Here is an 18,654-nt window from a genome sequence, read left to right as displayed (position 1 = left end):
ACAAGCTTTGGGCAATAAGGCCAAACAGAACACGGAAATTGAAAGGGATTAACACATTCAGTCAGCCAGAAAAGAGCTTTAATAGAAATGTGGCCGGTTTGGTGTCTCTCCGTGAACATGAAGACTTTTTGTCAAGTCTTTTATCATCAAAGGTGCCATTCCGGGCTAATTTCACGTCTCTCACAACTAGCACAAGGTAACGGTGCTGCTATCACTCATATCGACTAGGGCTCTTCCCAACCCATTTCTGTTGAAATAGCCTCGATCCATTTGACTCTGCAGACCCTCATCACCCACGATGCTGCCGCTCTCATCCCTGTGCTGTGCGTACCTGCCACAAATTTCTCCCAAAGGTTCTTCCTGTGCTTTGCTCATGACCACAAATGCCAGAAAATGTGAACCCGTTATTTGTTTTCTACTCATGAGAAGCTTTGATTTTTTTCAACCATGAATTTTTTAATTATAACATTTATTGGGGTGATATTGGTTAATATCAGAGAAGGAAAACTCTGACTCCAAAAAACCTCCGCTGCCTTGCGGCATACCTCTTCAGGGGAAAGGCTAAGGGAGTAAACCCCGACAGAAAATCCGGAGCCGGAGTCCCTAAGGCGGTTTGACGTTGTAGTCAACACCGGCAACTCCTGCGGCGCACCTGAAGCCAAGCTGTATTGACTCTGTCTTTCCCTTGGACCCTTCAGCTGCGAAGAGAGGGGGGGTCTGCTGCATGGGCAACAGCAGACCCTCCATATCACCCTGCCCAGGCTCTGTAGCTTCAGCTTCACTGGAGAGGACACTCCAGCGTCATCAACACGGGAGGAGACAGATACCGTGTCACTCCCGAGTCGGACTGCACAGCCATTCTCGGCGGTGCAGATAGACTCTTAAGAAGCTACACCGTCGTCTCTCGAGACGGACGGCTGCCGACGATTATTACTCTGGGCTGTGAACCACGAAAAGTATTTTTTGAAGTACTGATGACTTTCTTGAAGTCAAATTTCTAGACTTATAATCGATGACTTAAAAACTCCAGGGACGAATACATGCATAAAATGCAATTTTCTAAAAACCAATGAAGAGACTAACAAATTCTCAGACCTTCGGCCAAGGGAGACTTTATTTTTTTATATATATACACATACAACGTTCCCTCACAAACTATACGCCTTTCGCAGGCAGAGTGTGTATTCAGAGGGGGTACAGTTTGCACGCTCACCGTTTTCACAGGAAGAGTGACTTCATGGAGAACGGGGGCCGGCTCAGGAGAAGCGACAATTGAACAACACGAGCCACTTGGGATGGATTGGAGCCTGTGTCTGTCCTTACGGAGCCAGACCAGATGGGTCATGAAATACACATACTTCCTGTAGGGGAGTCTTGGGTAGGTGACATTTGCCATGATTTGCTGGCATTCAGCTGAATGAGAACGTGGGTGCCCAAGGCCTATAGTCCAGGGCACCCCATGTAAGCACCTTGTCCCCCCCAAGAGTGGTCTTGGGGGGGTGTTCTCCTGTTGGTGGCGACAGGTCGAGCTCCCGCCGGCCTTCCCACGATGTGTTTGTTAATTCCATCCCATCACGCTGTGAACCACGAGCAGGTAGCACACGCCCACCGTGCAGGAGACGACCATTACCGGGAAGCCCAGCCTGAAACACAAAGAGAGGAGATCGTGGCATCTGCCGTCTGCAGAGGGCAATGTGACCAAAACACACTGTTACATTGTTGCTGCAGAAGAATACGGCCCTGGGAGCCTCCTCTCTCCCCTAAGCCAATGGCATGACCTCTCATTATTAGAAATCAAACGCTGGGTTTTAGCCTCGATGGTCTGGACACACGCCTCTATGACACCCCCACTGACCGCCACTGTATTGGAGGCCGGCTTAACATTTTTGCACACTTCTAATTGGCATTGCAGGGCCTCGGTCTGTTCTCACAGGAGCAGGTTGGCCTTGGGCATGACACACACCGTCGGAGTGCGGTTCTGGGGCATTCCTTCAATCTCTGGATGTTTCTGCATCAACTTCCAATGGTCCTTCCAAGAAAGCTGGTTTCCCGGGACGGCCATAGTCCCGAGAGCCCTGAAGTCCTCACCCTGGGAGCTGGGACAGCTGGAGAGGTGGCGCTGGGAATAACCTCTTGTCTAAGGGAGGCAGGATGGAAGAACAGGACTTTCTTCTGCGTTCGTGAGGTGTGAGGCGTATGGGCAGGTTCGCACTACTGTGAAAGATGTCATGGGAACATGGAAGTTTCCCTCACCGTATGCATCCCACTATGCACCTGTGTTCCCACAAAGGCCAATCCTGATGGACGGACCCCAACAGATTCCTAACTGGCATCTGAGACCCATGCTTTGAAGCCGCTGTTTAATGCTATATTGTCACTGAGGGAAGTCACCGAAAAGGTTACGGTTTTTGTTCCAAGAGGCATTTGATAAAATGGAACATTAACTCTTGGTAAAAACTTTCAACAGAGTGGGTATGGAGGAACCCCAATAAAGGCCACGCGTGACAAGCTCACAACTAACACCACACTCGGAACAGGGGAAGCTGTTTCTCTAAGCTCAGGAACAAGACAAGGCTGCCCACCCCAGTCTGATCTAACATGGCACCGGAAGTTCCAGCCACAGCAATCAAACCCGAAAAAGAAATAAAAGGCATCCAACTTGGAAAGGAAGAGGTAAAACTGTCCCTGTTTGAGGGTGACATGATAGTATATAAAGGACTCCACCAAAAACAACTGTTAGAACTAATAAATAAATTCACTACACTTACAGGATACAAAATCAGTATGCAAAAGTCAGTTGCATTCCTATACACTAATAACAAGCCGAAAGAGAAATTAAAAAAAACAATCCAGCCCGGGCCAGTGTGGCTCAGCTGGTTGGAGCGCCATCCCATAAACTAAAAGGTCACGATTTTGACTCCCAGCCAGGGCACATGCCTGGGTTGAGGGTTCAGTCCCCGGTCAGGGTGCCCATGAAAGGCAACCAATGGATGTTCTGTTGTATAATTGAAATTAATATAATGTTATATGTCACTTATATCTCCATTTAAAAAATGGTTTTTAAAAACGTGGCTTTTCCAGAGGTTGCCAGGTGGGAGGGGGATTATGGGCAAAAAGGTGAAAGTGACTGAGACATCCAAAGGGCCGGTTATAAAAACAGTCCCGGGGGTGTAAACACAGCACAGGAAACACAATCGATAATATTGTAATAACCATGCATGCAGCCAGGTGGGTGCTAGACTCACTGGGGTGACCACTTCCTAAGGCATATAAATGTCTAATCGCTGCATTGCATACCTGAAACTAATCTACTATTGTAGGTCGCCTTTGATTGAAAAATAAAATAGTTTAAAAATAAATAGCGGCCTTTCAATGTAGAATATCATAAGTGAGGAAAATGTTCAGCACAATTAATCCTTATTAAGTTGACTCCATGTTAGGAATTCAGATTTCTTTCTTTTTTTTCAGGCATGCCATGGTTACAGGGGCATTGGGGACACACAATTTCAGCCGTCGGATTGAGCTTTTAGCATCCATCTTTTGCTGAAGCTAAAACCGGTCGAGTCTGCTGAGAGTTCTGAAATCCAAATAGCTTTTCTCGCCCTGGCTGGTGTGGCTCAGTGGACTGAGTGCCGGCCTGTGAACCAGAGGGTCACCAGTTCGATTCCCAGTCACGGCACAAGCCTGGGTTGCAGGCCAGGTCCCTAGTTGGGGATGCACTAGAGGCAACCACACACTGATGTTTCTCTCCCTCTCTTCCCCTCTCTCTAAAAATAAATAATAATCTTTTTTTTTTTTTAAATAGCTTTTTTCCAGTTTACATGCTGTTCAGAAGAGATCGTGCCAGGCGGTGTGCACTTGGCTGAGGTCACACATGCGCACCAGAGCACACACTCACAGAAAGGATGGCTGGGAAGCTTTGTGTTTGACAGGCACCCCAAGTGGAGGTTGGGCTGATTTAATATTACATCTGTCACCTCAGGTACCCTTCACAAAAACAGACCCATAGTATACTGGTCTTTAAAATTAAAACATTCTGCCCTGGCTGGGTGGCTCAGTCCCAATATGCCAAGGCTGTGGGTTCGATTCCCGGTCACAGCACATACAAGAACCAACCAACGAATGCATAAATACGTAAAACAAATAATGCTTCTCTCTCTCAAAAATCAATAAGTAAAAGAAATTTTAACTTAAACATTGTTCTTAAAGCTTTTAAAATTATATATCATGGAGGGGAAAAAATGTGGTCTCGTCAGAAGTCATGGTGTGGCGGGAGGAGAAGAGAACCTGCTAGAACTTTCCCTGGGCTCTCCGGACAGCCTCCTGTGTGGCAGGGAGCATCCAGGGGCAGAGGGAAGCCAGGCAGGTCCCAAGGGGAGCCGGCTCCCCCTGGGAAAGGCTGGTTGCGAGACTAGACTCCATGCAAGAAGCGAGATTCAGGAGTTTCTACATTAGCAGAAAGCTCTCTACTAGGGTCCTTACAGGGGAAAGAAAGAAAAGATGCAGGAATTTCACTTAATTCTTAGTATATCCCTAGCATCGTGCTCTGAGCTGTACAGTAATCTCTCTCTATATCACGGTTCACTTATCGCGGCCTCACTGTATCGCAGGATTTTTTAAAATATTATATTTAATTATTTATCGCGGATTATTCACTATATCGTGGGATATTGCCGTACTGTGTACGTATGTTGTTAAAGTGATGTAGGTTTAAGCATGTAGAATATGTTTAAGAACATAAGTAGTGTTTATAAAAGTGTGGAAAAGGTTAATAAGGGAGTGGGAATGGTTTATAAGTGTGTGGGAAGGGTTTATAAAGCCTTAAAATATATATAAATATTAAATAAGTGTAAGGTTCCTACTTCGCAGATTTTCACCTGTCGCGGTGGGGGGGGTCTAGAATGTAATACCCGCGATAAGTGAGGGAATACTGTACATGCATCTTTTAATGAATTTTTACACCAACCTGGACGTTGTTAGATAGCATCTTCACCACGTGGCAGAAGAAATTCATCACCTGCGTAGCTCAGCTAGGTTTTTAAAATACATAAGGCTTAGAGCAAATTAGCTCTGTGACATTTAGGGGTGTCTGGTAAGCTCCTGCCGAGATCTGACAATGATAATGCTATCTTTTCCCTTCAGGGGTGTCTGCACTGCACGGCCCACCATGAGCCGGCCGAAATCCTGTGAGAACAGCCGCCCCACCATTTAAAAAACTCATTGCAGATGAATCTTAGCTGGAGATTTTCTCCTGTCAAGATGTTCAGGATCTGGTTTTTAAAAAAATCGCAATTCTTCCTTCAGTTGCTGCAGTTATTACTGAAACAAGGTGTAGGAGATTTTTTTGTTTGTTTAGCTCTGCAGATTTGTCCAGAGTTCTCGTTTGAATCCTTCCGTGTGTAGACTCAGAATGTGAGAGCGGGAAGGCACCTCAGCGCCATTCATTCATTCATTCATTCACTCACTCAGTGGGCACTCACTGCTGACCCTAACCCATCGTTGCTCCTGGTACTAGCGGAGAAGAACCGGAGAGGCTGTAAGTCGGGGTCACGGCCAACTGGCAGGCTGGGTGGGAAGCAGGCCTGTCTCCGCTGTGAGCGGACCCTCCCACGTCCCCCGCTGGCTTGCTCAGTGCATCCCCTTGGCCCCCCGCCCCGTGTCTGCAACCTCTGACCCCAGTCACTCCCCAGCACATGCTGCAGGTTCCCTACACAGACAAACTTGGCCGTGTTGGCTTCACGACCATGAAAGGCAGGGCCTGGCCCACTCCTGAGCAGACGGGAGCTTCCCGAAGCCAGGCAGGCCGAGGCAAAGGAGGCAAGAGCAGAGAGAACAGAATCTGCCCATTTCCAGATCATTCTACGGGGCTCCCGGGCCTGCCCGAGAGGGAACCTTGGGCAGGGCATGCGTCTGACTTGCTTGCCCAGGGAGCCTCACCCTTGGTGTCTGCTTACTGTGGACGGCGCCTTGCTGTTGGGAGGGGCTGAGAGAGGCCCTCACAGGCTGCATGGGTGGATGTGCCCCCCCCATGGGCCCCCGAGACCCTCTGCAGCCCTCAGGGTAGAGGACAGATTGCCACACTGCACGAAGGTCACAGACGGCCCCGCGCATAGTGGGGCTACAGAACCCCGGCAGTGCAGAGAGGGGGCCTGGCAGGGACAGAGCCCCTCGCTGAGGCATGGCTGTACCCCTTCCACGCACCAGCCAGGGCTTTGCAGCGGGAGCCTCGAGGGGCCGCCGGCAGCGGCACGTGCTCTGACCTGGAATTCTCCGGGTCCCGGCTCAGCGAAATAAACATTGCTTGTGTCACGCCTGCTACATGCCAGGCTTGTCTTCACGGGTTCATATCATCCTCTCTCCTGCTCAGCCAACGTCAGGACCCAAAAAGACGTCAAGGGAAGGCCTGGCCCGCTTTGGGGTCCTTCATGGAGCTGTGCCCAAGAGCTCAGGGGGTTACAGAAAAGACAACGGGACCTTAGAGCTCCAGAAATATATATGTCGCCCTAAACATACCTGTCCCCAAAGTCCTTCTAAATATGAAGAGGGCAGGGGAAAACGCCACCTGGTGTGCGCTTATTATTTGTCAAAGAGCAGGGTTTTCTAGCAGAGCCGGCACTGCTTTGGGGAGGTGGCGGAGTCCTGGGGAAGGACTCAGAAGTGACCGGGGAGCGTGGTCAGTCATACACACACAGACCGGCTGGGGGTGCGGCAGGAGCTAAATGAAGGGAGGGGAACTGGGGCTCAGGACGCTGCTGCTGTCCTGGAGAAAAGTCCTGTCCAGGGAAGAAAGGCCTTTGCTTAGTAAGGCCGATGCTCAAAGAGGCTGCATCGAGCCCTGGCCGGGTGGGTCAGTGGGTTGGAGCGTCGTCCCGTACACCAGAAGGCCACGGGTTCAATCCCCAGTCAGGGCACATGCGGGAGGCAACAGATTGAAACATCAATGTTTCTCTCTCTGTGTCTCTCTCTGTCTCTCTCAAATCAACAGACATGTCCTCAGTGAGGACTGTTTTGGAAAAGAGGCTGCGTCCAGAACAAGGAAGGAAAGCTGGGTGTGCATAAAGCTCTAGGCCCTGGGTACCCGCGACACAACAGCTCTGCACCGGCCCCCCTGGAAGCCGGAGAGAAGCCAGGCATCCCTGCAGCAGGGTCAGCAGTACCCGGGGTCCCCGGGTGGCCCGCAGGCAGCGCGGGTGGGCAGGGGCCCCCTTTGCAAAGCATCTAAGGCGACGACCCCAGATGGTGGAATTTTAGTTTAAGTTTCCGCAACAAAAATTAAGGGGTACGAGTTCCGTTTGTTATGCTTAGTTTTTGAACAGCTATTAACATTTGGAATAAGATTCATCTGTCCTGGCCGGGTGGCTCAGTTGGTTGGAGCACTGTCCCGATATGCCAAGGGCGCAGGTTCAATCCCCGGTCAGGGCACATGCAGGAATCCACCAATGAGTGCAGCAGTAAGTGGCACAACTTACTGCTGCTCTCTCTCTCTCTCTCTCAAATAAAAAATATTTTGATAAGAGATTGATCTGCAGCTGCTAATCAATGTTTATCAGAATAAGAGGGAACCAGCATCACTAAGAGAGGGCAGCTGAGGACTGTGATGTGGGCGGCAATAGCAGCAGATGGCAGTGATGAGGAAACAGAGCAGCTCCTAGAAGTGTCCCCAACGTCCCTCTGGGGACATTAAGGAGCCAGAGTGTCGCCCACTGGCCACCCCAGAGTCCTTCCTGACCTTCCAGACCTGACGGGAATGGCATCCTCCTGGGGACTCCGCCGCTGAGCACGGCAGCGCGCACCAGGCACCCGGAAACGCACGCAGGGGCCGAGTGTGGGTGAAGGACAGGGTCACGGACGTCCCGCCGCTGCCAAGGAAAGGCCCTCCACGTGGGAGGGCGTCATCACCCACGGGAAACACTCCAGAAGACACGGGCCTCCCCACCCTCCTCCTCACCCCTGTCATCACTGCAGGAGTTCTCTCAGGCTATGAACGTCTTCCTGACCCTGTCCTATGGATCTGAAGAAATAATTTATGTCACCGCAGTAAATAAAGACATCAAAAGCACCAGGTGCGCTGGGGGTGCCCTCCGTGAACGACTACACAGATAGCAGGTCTGGGGTTTGGACACAGATTCCAATGTTCAAAATAACACGAATGTTTTCAGGATTGTGTATCTTTTTGAAAATCCACACGTCTCTGCATTTACACAGGGTTGCACCGACTTGGGCCAATGAATGCCGTCCCAATGTCAGTGTGTAGCAGCCTGATTTAAATATAAGGCTGCCGGGGTGCACACAAGAGGCAACCAGTCTGTTTCTCTCACATCGATGTTTCTCTCCTCCTCTTCCTCCCTCCCTCCCCCTCTCTCTAGAAATAAATAAAATAAATAAAAATAAAGCTGCATGTTCCTTACACTCGCCAAGATCTGGAAGTAGCCTAAGTGCCCCTCAGTAGATGAGTGGGTAATAAAGCTGTGGTATATTTACACGGTGGAGTACTACGCAGCCGTAAAAAAGAAGGAACTCTTACCTTCTGTGACAGCGTGGATGGAACTAGAGAACATTATGCTGAGTGAAACAAGCTGGTCAGAGAAAGGCAGATACCACATGCTCTCACTTATACATGGAATCTAATGAACAAAAATAAACTAACAAACAAAAGAAATAGACTCACAGATACAGAGAACAGACTGAGAACTGTCAGAGGGGAGGGGGTTGGGAGCTGGGTGAAAAGGGGGGAGAGATTAAGAAAAAAGAAACACTCATAGACATCAGTGTGGCGATCACCACAGGGCAAGGGGGTCGGGGAGGTAGGAGAGTGTAAGGGGGACCAGTGGTGATGGGCCGACACTGGACTTGGGGTGGTGAGCACACCATACTGTGTACAGATGATGTGTGATAGAATTGCACACCGGAAACCTACAATTTTGTTTACTAATGTTACCTCAATAAGTCCCATAAAAAAAATTTCTGTTTTAAACAAGGCTGCAGCTGTAATGAATTCCCTCAGACGGGAAGAAGCCAGGCGGGCTCTCAGGCCGAGGGCAGCCGCGCGCGGTGCCCGGCCCGCGTTACAACTGATGCGAAGGCCAAGCCAGGCTTTCGTGCGCCGAGCGGGCTCCTACTGCGCAGCCTTCAAACACGCGGTCACTTCTCAGCGCTGCGCCACCTGGAAGCCGCGTTCTCTGCAGCCGCCGGGGACACTCTAGGGGACCACAGCCGGCGGTGCGCGGAGAGGGACCAGGCAGAGGCGGGTCTGGGGCGGCCCCCGGGGCTCGGCGGGCGTCCTTGCGCACCCGCTGTGTGTGCACTGAGCACCCACTGCGCGCAGACACTTCCTGTCCTGGGGACCTGTCCTTAGGGGCCTTTTGCTGGGTCGGGGGACAGAGACCCTGACAGCAAGGGAATGGACATGCACTCTGGGAGGCGGGCAGTGATGGGGGGGCCGCTAGGACAGAGAAGGGGTGGGGGCCGTGAGGGGCTGGCACAGACGGTCTCTGTGGAAAGGAGACTTTGGGAAGTGAGGCTGAGGCAGGACAGAGAGAAGTTAGGAAAATTCCTTGGCGAGTGGAAGAGGGAAACTGAGGCAGGGAGCTGAACACACTGACCAAGCAGTTCTTGGCCTCAGCTGTATTCCAGCCCCAGGCCCAGCAAAGCGACAAAGCCAGGTGTGCAAGGTCAAGACCAGCTGCAGCGATTGACAGCCCCCTGCCCTGTCCCTGACCAATCCGTGGTGACCGCCGCCTGACCTGAAGGGGCCACAGCTGGAGACTGAGGAACATTCTGATGAAACCCTCCCCTGAGACCTCATCTAAGATCCCTGCCCACCCAGACTTGCAAGCAGGGCAGCAACGGGCAGAGGCCGCTCGTCCCAGGCTGACCCCCTGAACCTGTCCCCACGGCCCCCCTTTCTCTGACTTCCCAGTGAGCTCAGGCAGCCCAGCCTGGGCTCCCCTGTTGCTTCTTCTATGCTGAGCCCCTCCTTGTTTCACTGTCCCCAGCTTTAATAAACGTACCCTCACTGTCACCTGGACACATGCTGTGAAACCTTTCCCACACAGAGTCAAGAGCCCACACACCAGCGCTGGCCCCGGGCAGACCCGCTCAGGGCCAGGTCCATGTCCCATAACATGTGCCTGAATGGAGACAAGAGCCCCACCAAGAGGTAACAGCCAGGACAAAAAGCATGAGGCGGCCATAGGCTCAGAATGTTCTGAAATCAGCAGAAAGGCGGCCGCGGTGGGAGAGGCGGTCAGACCGGAAGGGCCAGAGCACAAGGCCCCGCAGACTGGCCTAAGGACTCAGTAGCACAAAGTGTACTATCTGACCACGTGGCATTAAATTAGATCCCACTTAAAGAAAATCTTAGACGATGCCCAAGGAGCTGGAAACTAAATACAGCAGTCCCTCTCTGTATCGTGGTTCATTTATCGCAGCCTCGCTGTGTCGCGGGATTTTTAAAAATATTATATTTAATTATTTATCGCAGATTTTTCGCTATATCACAGGATTTTGCAGTACTGTACAGTAAATACTAAAATAATGTAAGGTTCCTACTTCGTGGATTTTCACCTGTCGCGGGGGGTCTAGAACGTAATACCCGCGATAAGTGAGGGATCACTGTAACAGATTTCCAAATAACCTGTGCCTCAAAGAAGGAATCCAGAAAAAGGTAGAGAGTCATGTGTTTTGAATGAGAATGAAAATACAGACTCTCGGAACACGCAGGAAGGCACTAAAGCTCTGACGGGGAGGGAGCTGCTGCACTTAACACCGTATTCGAGAAAGACCCAGTCAGTGACTTCAGCTTCCCCCTTAAGAACCTAGAGAAGAAAGTGAAGCAAATCAAGAAGAAAATAATAAAGATCAAGTCAGAAATCAGTGAACTAGAAAACAGAAAAACAATGAAATCAAAAGTAAGTTTTTGTAGAATGCCAATAAAATTGTTTAACCTCAGGCCAAGCCGAACAGGGGCAAAGAGAGAGACTATATAAAATATCAACACTGATTGAATGAAAAAGGTAACAGCACCAGAGGTTGTACAGATATCAAAAGCATATTAAGAAAATAATGGACAATTTGATGTGACAAGATTCACTCAAGAAATAATGAATACAGATTGCTCTGTATCTATTTAAAAAATTGCAATCATAATAAAAAACACTCCGAAAAGGACACTCCACAACCCAGGTGGCTTTGCTGGCAAACTGTGCCAAACATACATGGATGAAATTATAGTAATTCTACATAACATCTTCCAAAAATTAAATAGAATACTTCCCAACTTATTCAATGAGGCCAGAATTACCCTGATACAAAACCACACAAAAACATTAAAAGAAAACTACAGAACAGTATCTTCTATAAACATAGAAGTGAAATGTCTCAAAATTTTTGTAAATCTAAGCCAACGAACGACATATTCAAAGGATAATAGGTCATGACTAAGTGGGGTTTATCCTGGAATGAAAGGGTGGTTTAGCATTTGAAGATTAATCAGTACTACATTAATAAACTTTTTAAAAAGACACAATAATCTCAACAGACATGGAAAATGCATTTGAAAAACCCAACATCCATTCCTAATAAAAACTCAGCAAACCAGGAAGACAAGGCAAATTCCTCAGACTTTCAAAGGGCATCTAAACACACACATGCACACACATGCACAATGCATAGGCATGCATGTGGGCACATACATTTGCATGCACACACATGCACAAGGGCACCTACATCTACATGTGTGCACATGTGCATTGTTTATGCACACGCACGCACTCACACATGCATGTGTGCACGTGCGTGCACTGCATGCATAAACCCAATGTGTGCACTCAGTGCATGCACATGTGCGCATGTATGCATGAACCCATAAATGTGCACGCTCCGTGCATTCACATGCACATGCATTCACACATGCATGTGTGCATGCACACACACAGCCAACATCAGAAACAAGACAACCCTCTCTCTTCTCTTCAACATTATAATTGGAACAGAAGTAAATAGTGCTTATTTGCATACAACGCGGTTACCTGTGTAATAAATTTGATGGACTCTAGAAAAATACTATTAGAACTAATAAAAAAAAGTCTAGCGAGGCTGTAGGATCCAATGTCAATTTATACAAATCTACTGAATTTCTATCTAATAAATGAAATTTTAAAAAATAACATTTATAATTGCATTGAAAATGAGAAATACTGCCCTGGCTGGGGTGGCTCAGTGGACTGAGTGCCGGCCTACAAACCAAAGGGTCCCCAGTTCAATTCCCAGTCAGGGCACAGGCCTGGGTTGTGGGCCAGGTCCCCAGATGGTGGCGTGTGAGAGGCAACCACACAGTGATGTTTCTCTTTATTTCTCTCTCCCTTTCCCTCTCTCTAAAGGTAAATAAATATTTTTTTTAAAAGATGAAGCCTTTTTAAAAAAGAAAGAAAATGAGAAATACTTTGAGATAAATATGACAAGAGACAGGAGAGACATGTACACTGAAAGCTACACAATACAGGTGAGAAAAAGAATAGACAGTAAGTGGAGAGATATACCCTGTTCATGGCTGGAAGAATTAATAGTGTTAAGAAGTCAATTCTCTTAAATTGTTGCATAGACTCAAAGCAATCCCAGTAAGAATTTCAGAAGACATTTTGTAGAAGTTGACAAACTAATTCTAAAATTTATATGAAAATGCAATGAACCTAAATTAGCCAAAACAAGGCTGAAAAAGAAGAACCAAGAAGGTGACAGAGCACTGCCTGCTAGTAATCATCTTTGTAAAACTCCAGTCACCAAAACGGTGTGCAGTAGTATAGAGACAGACAGAGCAGAGCTTGGAAATACACATATATAAATACGCACAGGCAATATATTGACAGAGGCACAAAAAAGCTGCATGGGGCAATCATATATTTTTGACAATTGAATATCCACATGCCAAACCGAAAGAGAAGGAGAAGAAGGAGGAGAGGAGGAGGAGGAGGAGGAGGAGTGGGAGGAGGAGGAGGAAGAAGGAAAAGGAGGAAGGGGGGGAGAAGGAAGGAAGAAGAAGAGGAGGGGGAGGAGGAGGAGGGAGAAGAACAGCCGCAGCAGCAGCAACAACAACTTGGGTCCATCCCTCACAGCATATACCAAAATTAACTCAAAATAGATGAAACACCTAAATGTGAAACAGAAACTATTAAATGTATAGAAGAAAAAAAATAGGAACAAATCCTTGTGACCCTAACTTAAGCAAAGACTTCTCAGACACAAGGCCAAAAGCTTAACCTAAAAGAAAGTTAATCAATTGGACTTCACTGAAATTTAAAACTTCTCTTCAAAAGGCCTTCTTAAAAGAATCCAGACACGACCCACAGACACGGAGGAAACATCTGCAAAGCACATATCTCATAGAGACCCTGTATCGAGAATATACAATAGCTCTTAAAAACCAACAGCACACCTACAACTTTGCAAAATATGCTAACACTTCGGCAGGCCTGAAATTCAAACGGCCAACCCATGATTCAGGAGGAACAGCCAAGTTCAGAAGAATTGCAAGTCAGGACCAGAACAGACATTTGCGCACCCACGTTCATAACAGCGCTGCTCACAGAGGTGGATGCGAGTCAAGTGTCCACGGACGGGATGAGCAACGTGTGGTCCGTACCGCCAACGGGACCCCATTCAGTCTTCAGAAAGCGGGCAATTCTCAAGGATGAACCTTGGGGCTACGATGCTCTATGAAGTCACTCAGTCACAGGAGGCCAGGTACTGCGTGACTTCACTTCTCTGAGGTCTGTCGTCACAAGCTCAGCAACTGAAAGGAGCATGGTGACCGCCAGGGGCTGGGGGCGGTGGGGAGGGGCGTTGTTTAGTGTTGAATGGAGACGGGCCCCAGTTTGGGAAGGTGAGCAAGTCCTGAGGAGGGACTGGTCCGCGGGAGTGGTTGCACAGCGGTGTGGGTGCACTTACCGGCACCGGGTGGCGCACTTACAGAAGGTAAAGACGGTAAATTGTATGTTTCGTGTATTTTATCACAACAAAAACGGTATCTTAAAAGCAGCAAGAGAAAAGCAGAGAGCTACCTACAGAGGGGTGCCTATAAGACTGTCAGCTGATTTCTCGAAAGACACTTTGCAGGCAAGAAGGATTGGCAAGAAGTATTCAAGGTGATGAAAAGCAAGGACCTACAACCAGGACTACTCTCTCCAGCAAAGCTATCATTTAGAATGGAAGGGCAGATAAAGTGCTTCCCTGACAAGGGAAAGCTAAATGAGCTCATCATCACAAGCCATTATTGTGCGAAATGTTAAAGGGACTCATTTACGAAAAAGAAGATCAAAATTATGAACATTAAAATGACAACAAACTCATACCTATCAACAACTGAATCTAAAAAATAAAAACAAAATCCAACTAAGCAAACCAGAATAGGAACAGAATCATAGGTGTGGGGATCCTTTGGAGGTTTATCAGCTGGGAGGGGGAAGGGGGAGAAATGGGGAAATGGTGCAGGGATTAAGAAGCATAATTGACTGGTACAAAATAGACAGGGGGAAGTTAAGAATAACATAGGAAAGGGTGAAGCCAAAGAACTTATATGCACGACCCATGGACATGAACTAAGGGGGGTGGGATTGCTGGAGGGAAGGGGGGTACTGGGCAGAGGGGAGTAAAGAGGAAAAAAATTGGGACTACTGTAACAACATAATAAGATATACTTAAAAATAATATTGAAAGTAAACTGTAATTGAAAAACTGTAAAAGCTTTAAAAACTGTTAGAAGGCATCATACTCACTATAATGACTATAATCAGTACGACCGTTAACACCTGTTAGCACAGGGTTGGGAACATGGAAACCCCCACCTACGGCTGGTGGCAACACAGAACAATCTAGTAACCACATTGGAGAAAAGTTTGGTGATTTCTTGAAAATTTAAACTCTCCTACCCAACGATCCAATCATTCTGCTCCTAGGTGTCTGCCCGGAAGAACAACTACATCCATACGAAGACTCCTACTGGAACGTTCATAGAAGCTTTATTTGTAAGAGCCAACTGCTGGCAACGGCCTCGGTGTTCACCGAGAGACGAGTAACTAACTGTACGTAACAGAAGCCTAGTGAGCAACAAAAAGCGGTGCACTATTAATACAGGCAACATAGGCGAACCTCAAAATAACTGTGCGGGAGAGTCAGAAACGACACTGTATAATTCCGCTCATAAAACCCGAAAGTACAAACTAGTTTTTAGTGACCGAAAGCAGATTAGCAGCAGTTTGGGTGGGGGTGGGGGCGGAGGCGATCTCAGGTGTGTTTACTGATTGTGGGGCGGGTTCGCAGCTGTATGTATTTCAAAACACCAAATTTCACTTCAAACATTTGCAGTTTATTTGAGAATGCTCCGTGAATCAGGCGATTTGATTACTCAAAATATCCCATTTCTTGGATAATGGTTCCCAAAGTACTGAAAATATAAACCTGAGGATGTTTTGGAAAATACTTATCATAACAGAGTCATAGCAACAACTTGGGTTTTGAAAAATTGCATAAATAAATGGAAAAAAACATTTTGCAGCTTATTGCATATCAGTTATACCTCCATAAAGCTGCTTAAAATAAAGAGACTATGGCAGAATATAGCAAAATGTTAACAACAACTACCAAAAGCTTTACTTATTCAGTCCTTAAAAAAACTTCATTAACAAACTCACAGACAATTCTCACCCAGAAATTTTTAAAAAAACAATAAAGTCCTGGCTGGTGTGGCTCAGTGGATTGAGCGCCGGCCTGTGAACCAAAGGGTCGCTGGTTCGATTCCCAGTGAGGGCACATGCCTGGGTTGCGGGCCGGGTCCCCATTTGGGGGCGTGTGAGAGGCAACCACACAGTGATGTTTCTCTCCCTCTCTTTCTTCCTGCCTTCCTCTCTCTCTAAAAATAAATAAATAAAATCTTTAAAAAATAAAATAGACAGCCAAGATGGAGACCCAGACAGACACGCTGAGTCTCCCTCCACAACTAAGAAGGAATACAACTACCTCAAAACTAGAAACAACCAGAAGTTCCAGAAAATCAAGCTGCAAACAAACAAAGTCCAACAAACAAAGATATAAAGAAGAAATACTCATCCAGACAGGTAGGAGGGGCAGAGCCAGGGTGGAGAGGATGCGGTGTGGTGGCAGCGGTGGCAGCAGCGGCAGTGGCAGCAGCAGGCCACTGGAAAGCAGTCACACATTTTAAAATGTCGGGAGGGACACCTGGGGAGCACTCCCAGCACCAGACCAGACCACACAGCTCACTGTCCCAGCGCCGGGGAAATCAAGCCTCATTGCTTCTGACCGTGCAGACCAGGGGGGGTTGGGGCAGAGGCAGAGACTGCCGGTCTCAGCAGAGTCCGCTTGTTTAAAGGGTCTCCATGGTCCTAGAACATCCACAGACCCACCCACTGTGGGCACGATGGCCAGGGCAGCAGCTAGGGGGGCGCCAGTCCCATACAAAGTGGGAGAAGTGCCTGGAAAAGGGGTGAGTGCTGAGCAAGCAGCATTGTTCCCTCTCAGAACCCTCCCCCATAAACAGCGCCACAACGTGGTGAAACGGGTTGCCCTGTACTGATGCACCCCTAAGTCTCCGTCCCTTACAACGTAACAGGAACGACAGCTCTACCTGGGACACGGAGGCAAACACACACCGGAGCCTGTCAGAATGAGGAGACAGAGAGGTATGGCCCAAAGCGGGGAACGGATCAAGGTTCCAGTGGAAGAACTAAGTGACTAGGAGATAGCCAGCCTACAGATGGGGAGATAGCCAACCTAACAGACGCAGAGACACTGGTGATAAAGATGCTTACAGACTTGATAGATACCCTTGAGTATGGCAAATGCATTAGGGAAGAAGTGAAGTCTATGTAAATGAAATAAAGGAAAATCCACACAAAACCAATGGTGAAGGGAAGGAAACTGGGGTTCAAATCAATGACTGGGAACATAAGGAAGATAAAAACAATGAACCAGTACAGAATGAGGAAACAAGAATTGAAAAAGAAATGAGGAGAGGCTTAGGAACCTCTGGGACAACTTTAAACGTGCCAACATCCGAACCATAGGGATGCCAGAAGGAGAAGAGGAAGAGCAAGAAATTGAAGACTTACATGAGAAAATAATGAAGGAAAACTCCCCAAATTTGGCAAAGGAAATAGACATACAAGTCTAGGAAGCACAGAAAGTCCCAAACAAGCTAGACCCAAAGAGGACCAAGACACATCATAATTAAAATGCCAAAGGTTAAAGGTAAAGAGAGAGTCTTAAAAGCAGCAAGAGAAAAGCAGAGTTTCCTACAAAGGGGTAACTATGAGAATATCAGCTGATTTCTCAAAAGAAACTTTGCAGGTAGGAAGGGACTGGCAAGAAGTATTCAAGGTGATGAAAAGCAAGGACTTACAACCAAGATTACTCTGTCCAGCAAAGCTATCATTTAGAATGAAAGGGCAGATGAAGTGCTTCCCAGACACGGTAAAGCTAAAGGAGTTCATCATCACCAAGCCATTATTATATGAAATGTCAAAGGGACTTAAGAAAAAGATCAAAATTATGAACATTAAAATAACAAAGCCACAGCTATCAACAACTGTATCTAAAAAATAAAAACAAAATCCAACTAAGCAAACCAGAATAGGAACAGAATCACAGGTATGGGGATCATTTGGAGGGTTATCAGCTGGGAGGGGGGAAGGGTAGGAATGGGGAAATGGTGCAGTGATTAAGAAGCATAATCGGTTGGTACAAAACAGACAGGGGGGAGTTAATAATAATATAGAAAAGGGTGAAGCCTAAGAACTTATGTACACGACCCATGGACATGAACTAAGGGGGGTGGGATTGCTGGAGGGAAGAGGGGTACTGGGCAGAGGGGAGCAAAGGGGGAAGAAATTGAGACTACTGTAACAACATAATCAGTAAAATATACTTAAAAAATAAAATAAAACTGAACTTGCTCAAGAATGTGGAGACATCATATATATATTTAAAAAATAAAGAACGGGAAAGTTTCACGCTCTACCTTTGTCTATCATACCAGGTTTGGAAAACCCAACATTAATATTTTGCCCACTGGTTGTGGGTTTTGACCGAAGCCAGACTTAAAACATCTGCACACAGGAAGCAAAAATTAACCATATCTCTAATCCCATATTCCTTGTACTTAAAACTGTCTAATTGCAACTTAAAGAGAAAAAGTTGCCCGCTGTGAGCTGGTGAAGCAAGAATGGCCCATTTTCACGTGGATGGAAATAGAGCCATTCTTAGTTCATATTAAAAAGAGACTTGCCCACAGCACTTGCACGGAGAATGTTCTTTTTGCTTTCCATAATTCACCCTGCAGTTTTATTTCCTGAGGGCTTTTGACAAAAATAGAACCATACAAGGCTAGCCCCACAAAGGACTTCAGGGACCATCTGGTTCGAACGCTTCTTTTTCGGGTGAGTGCAGGAAAGCCCTGAAAAGGGACGGTGCCAGGGGAATCTGCGGGGAGGGGCCGGAGGTGGCCTCTGGGCTGCACTCCCCTTCCCGTGGCCGAGAAAGACAGCGAAGCCACCAGGGCCCTCGGCGTGACCACGGCCCAGAGCCTAATACCCCAATCATCTGTGCCAGAGCGCGGTCAGGTCATCATGTCCTTCCTTCATTTGT

General features: G+C 47.5%; 1 protein-coding gene across 1 annotated transcript in view; it reads right to left on the bottom strand.

The window, feature by feature from the left end:
• Positions 1-1,249: 1,249 nt before the first annotated feature.
• Positions 1,250-18,654, bottom strand: part of OCA2 (OCA2 melanosomal transmembrane protein) — a 121,211-nt gene continuing 103,806 nt past the window's right edge. The window contains exon 24 of the mRNA XM_090263597.1: positions 1,250-1,643. Within this exon, the coding sequence (XP_090119723.1) occupies positions 1,559-1,643 (85 nt within the window). The 3' untranslated portion in view covers positions 1,250-1,558. The remainder of the gene's footprint in view (positions 1,644-18,654) is intronic.

The sequence above is a fragment of the Furipterus horrens genome, unplaced genomic scaffold, assembly GCF_987537825.1.
Source record: "Furipterus horrens unplaced genomic scaffold, mFurHor1.1.pri manual_scaffold_16, whole genome shotgun sequence".
In the NCBI taxonomy this organism is placed as follows: domain Eukaryota; kingdom Metazoa; phylum Chordata; class Mammalia; order Chiroptera; family Furipteridae; genus Furipterus; species Furipterus horrens.
This window is presented reverse-complemented; position numbering and strand designations above follow the sequence as displayed.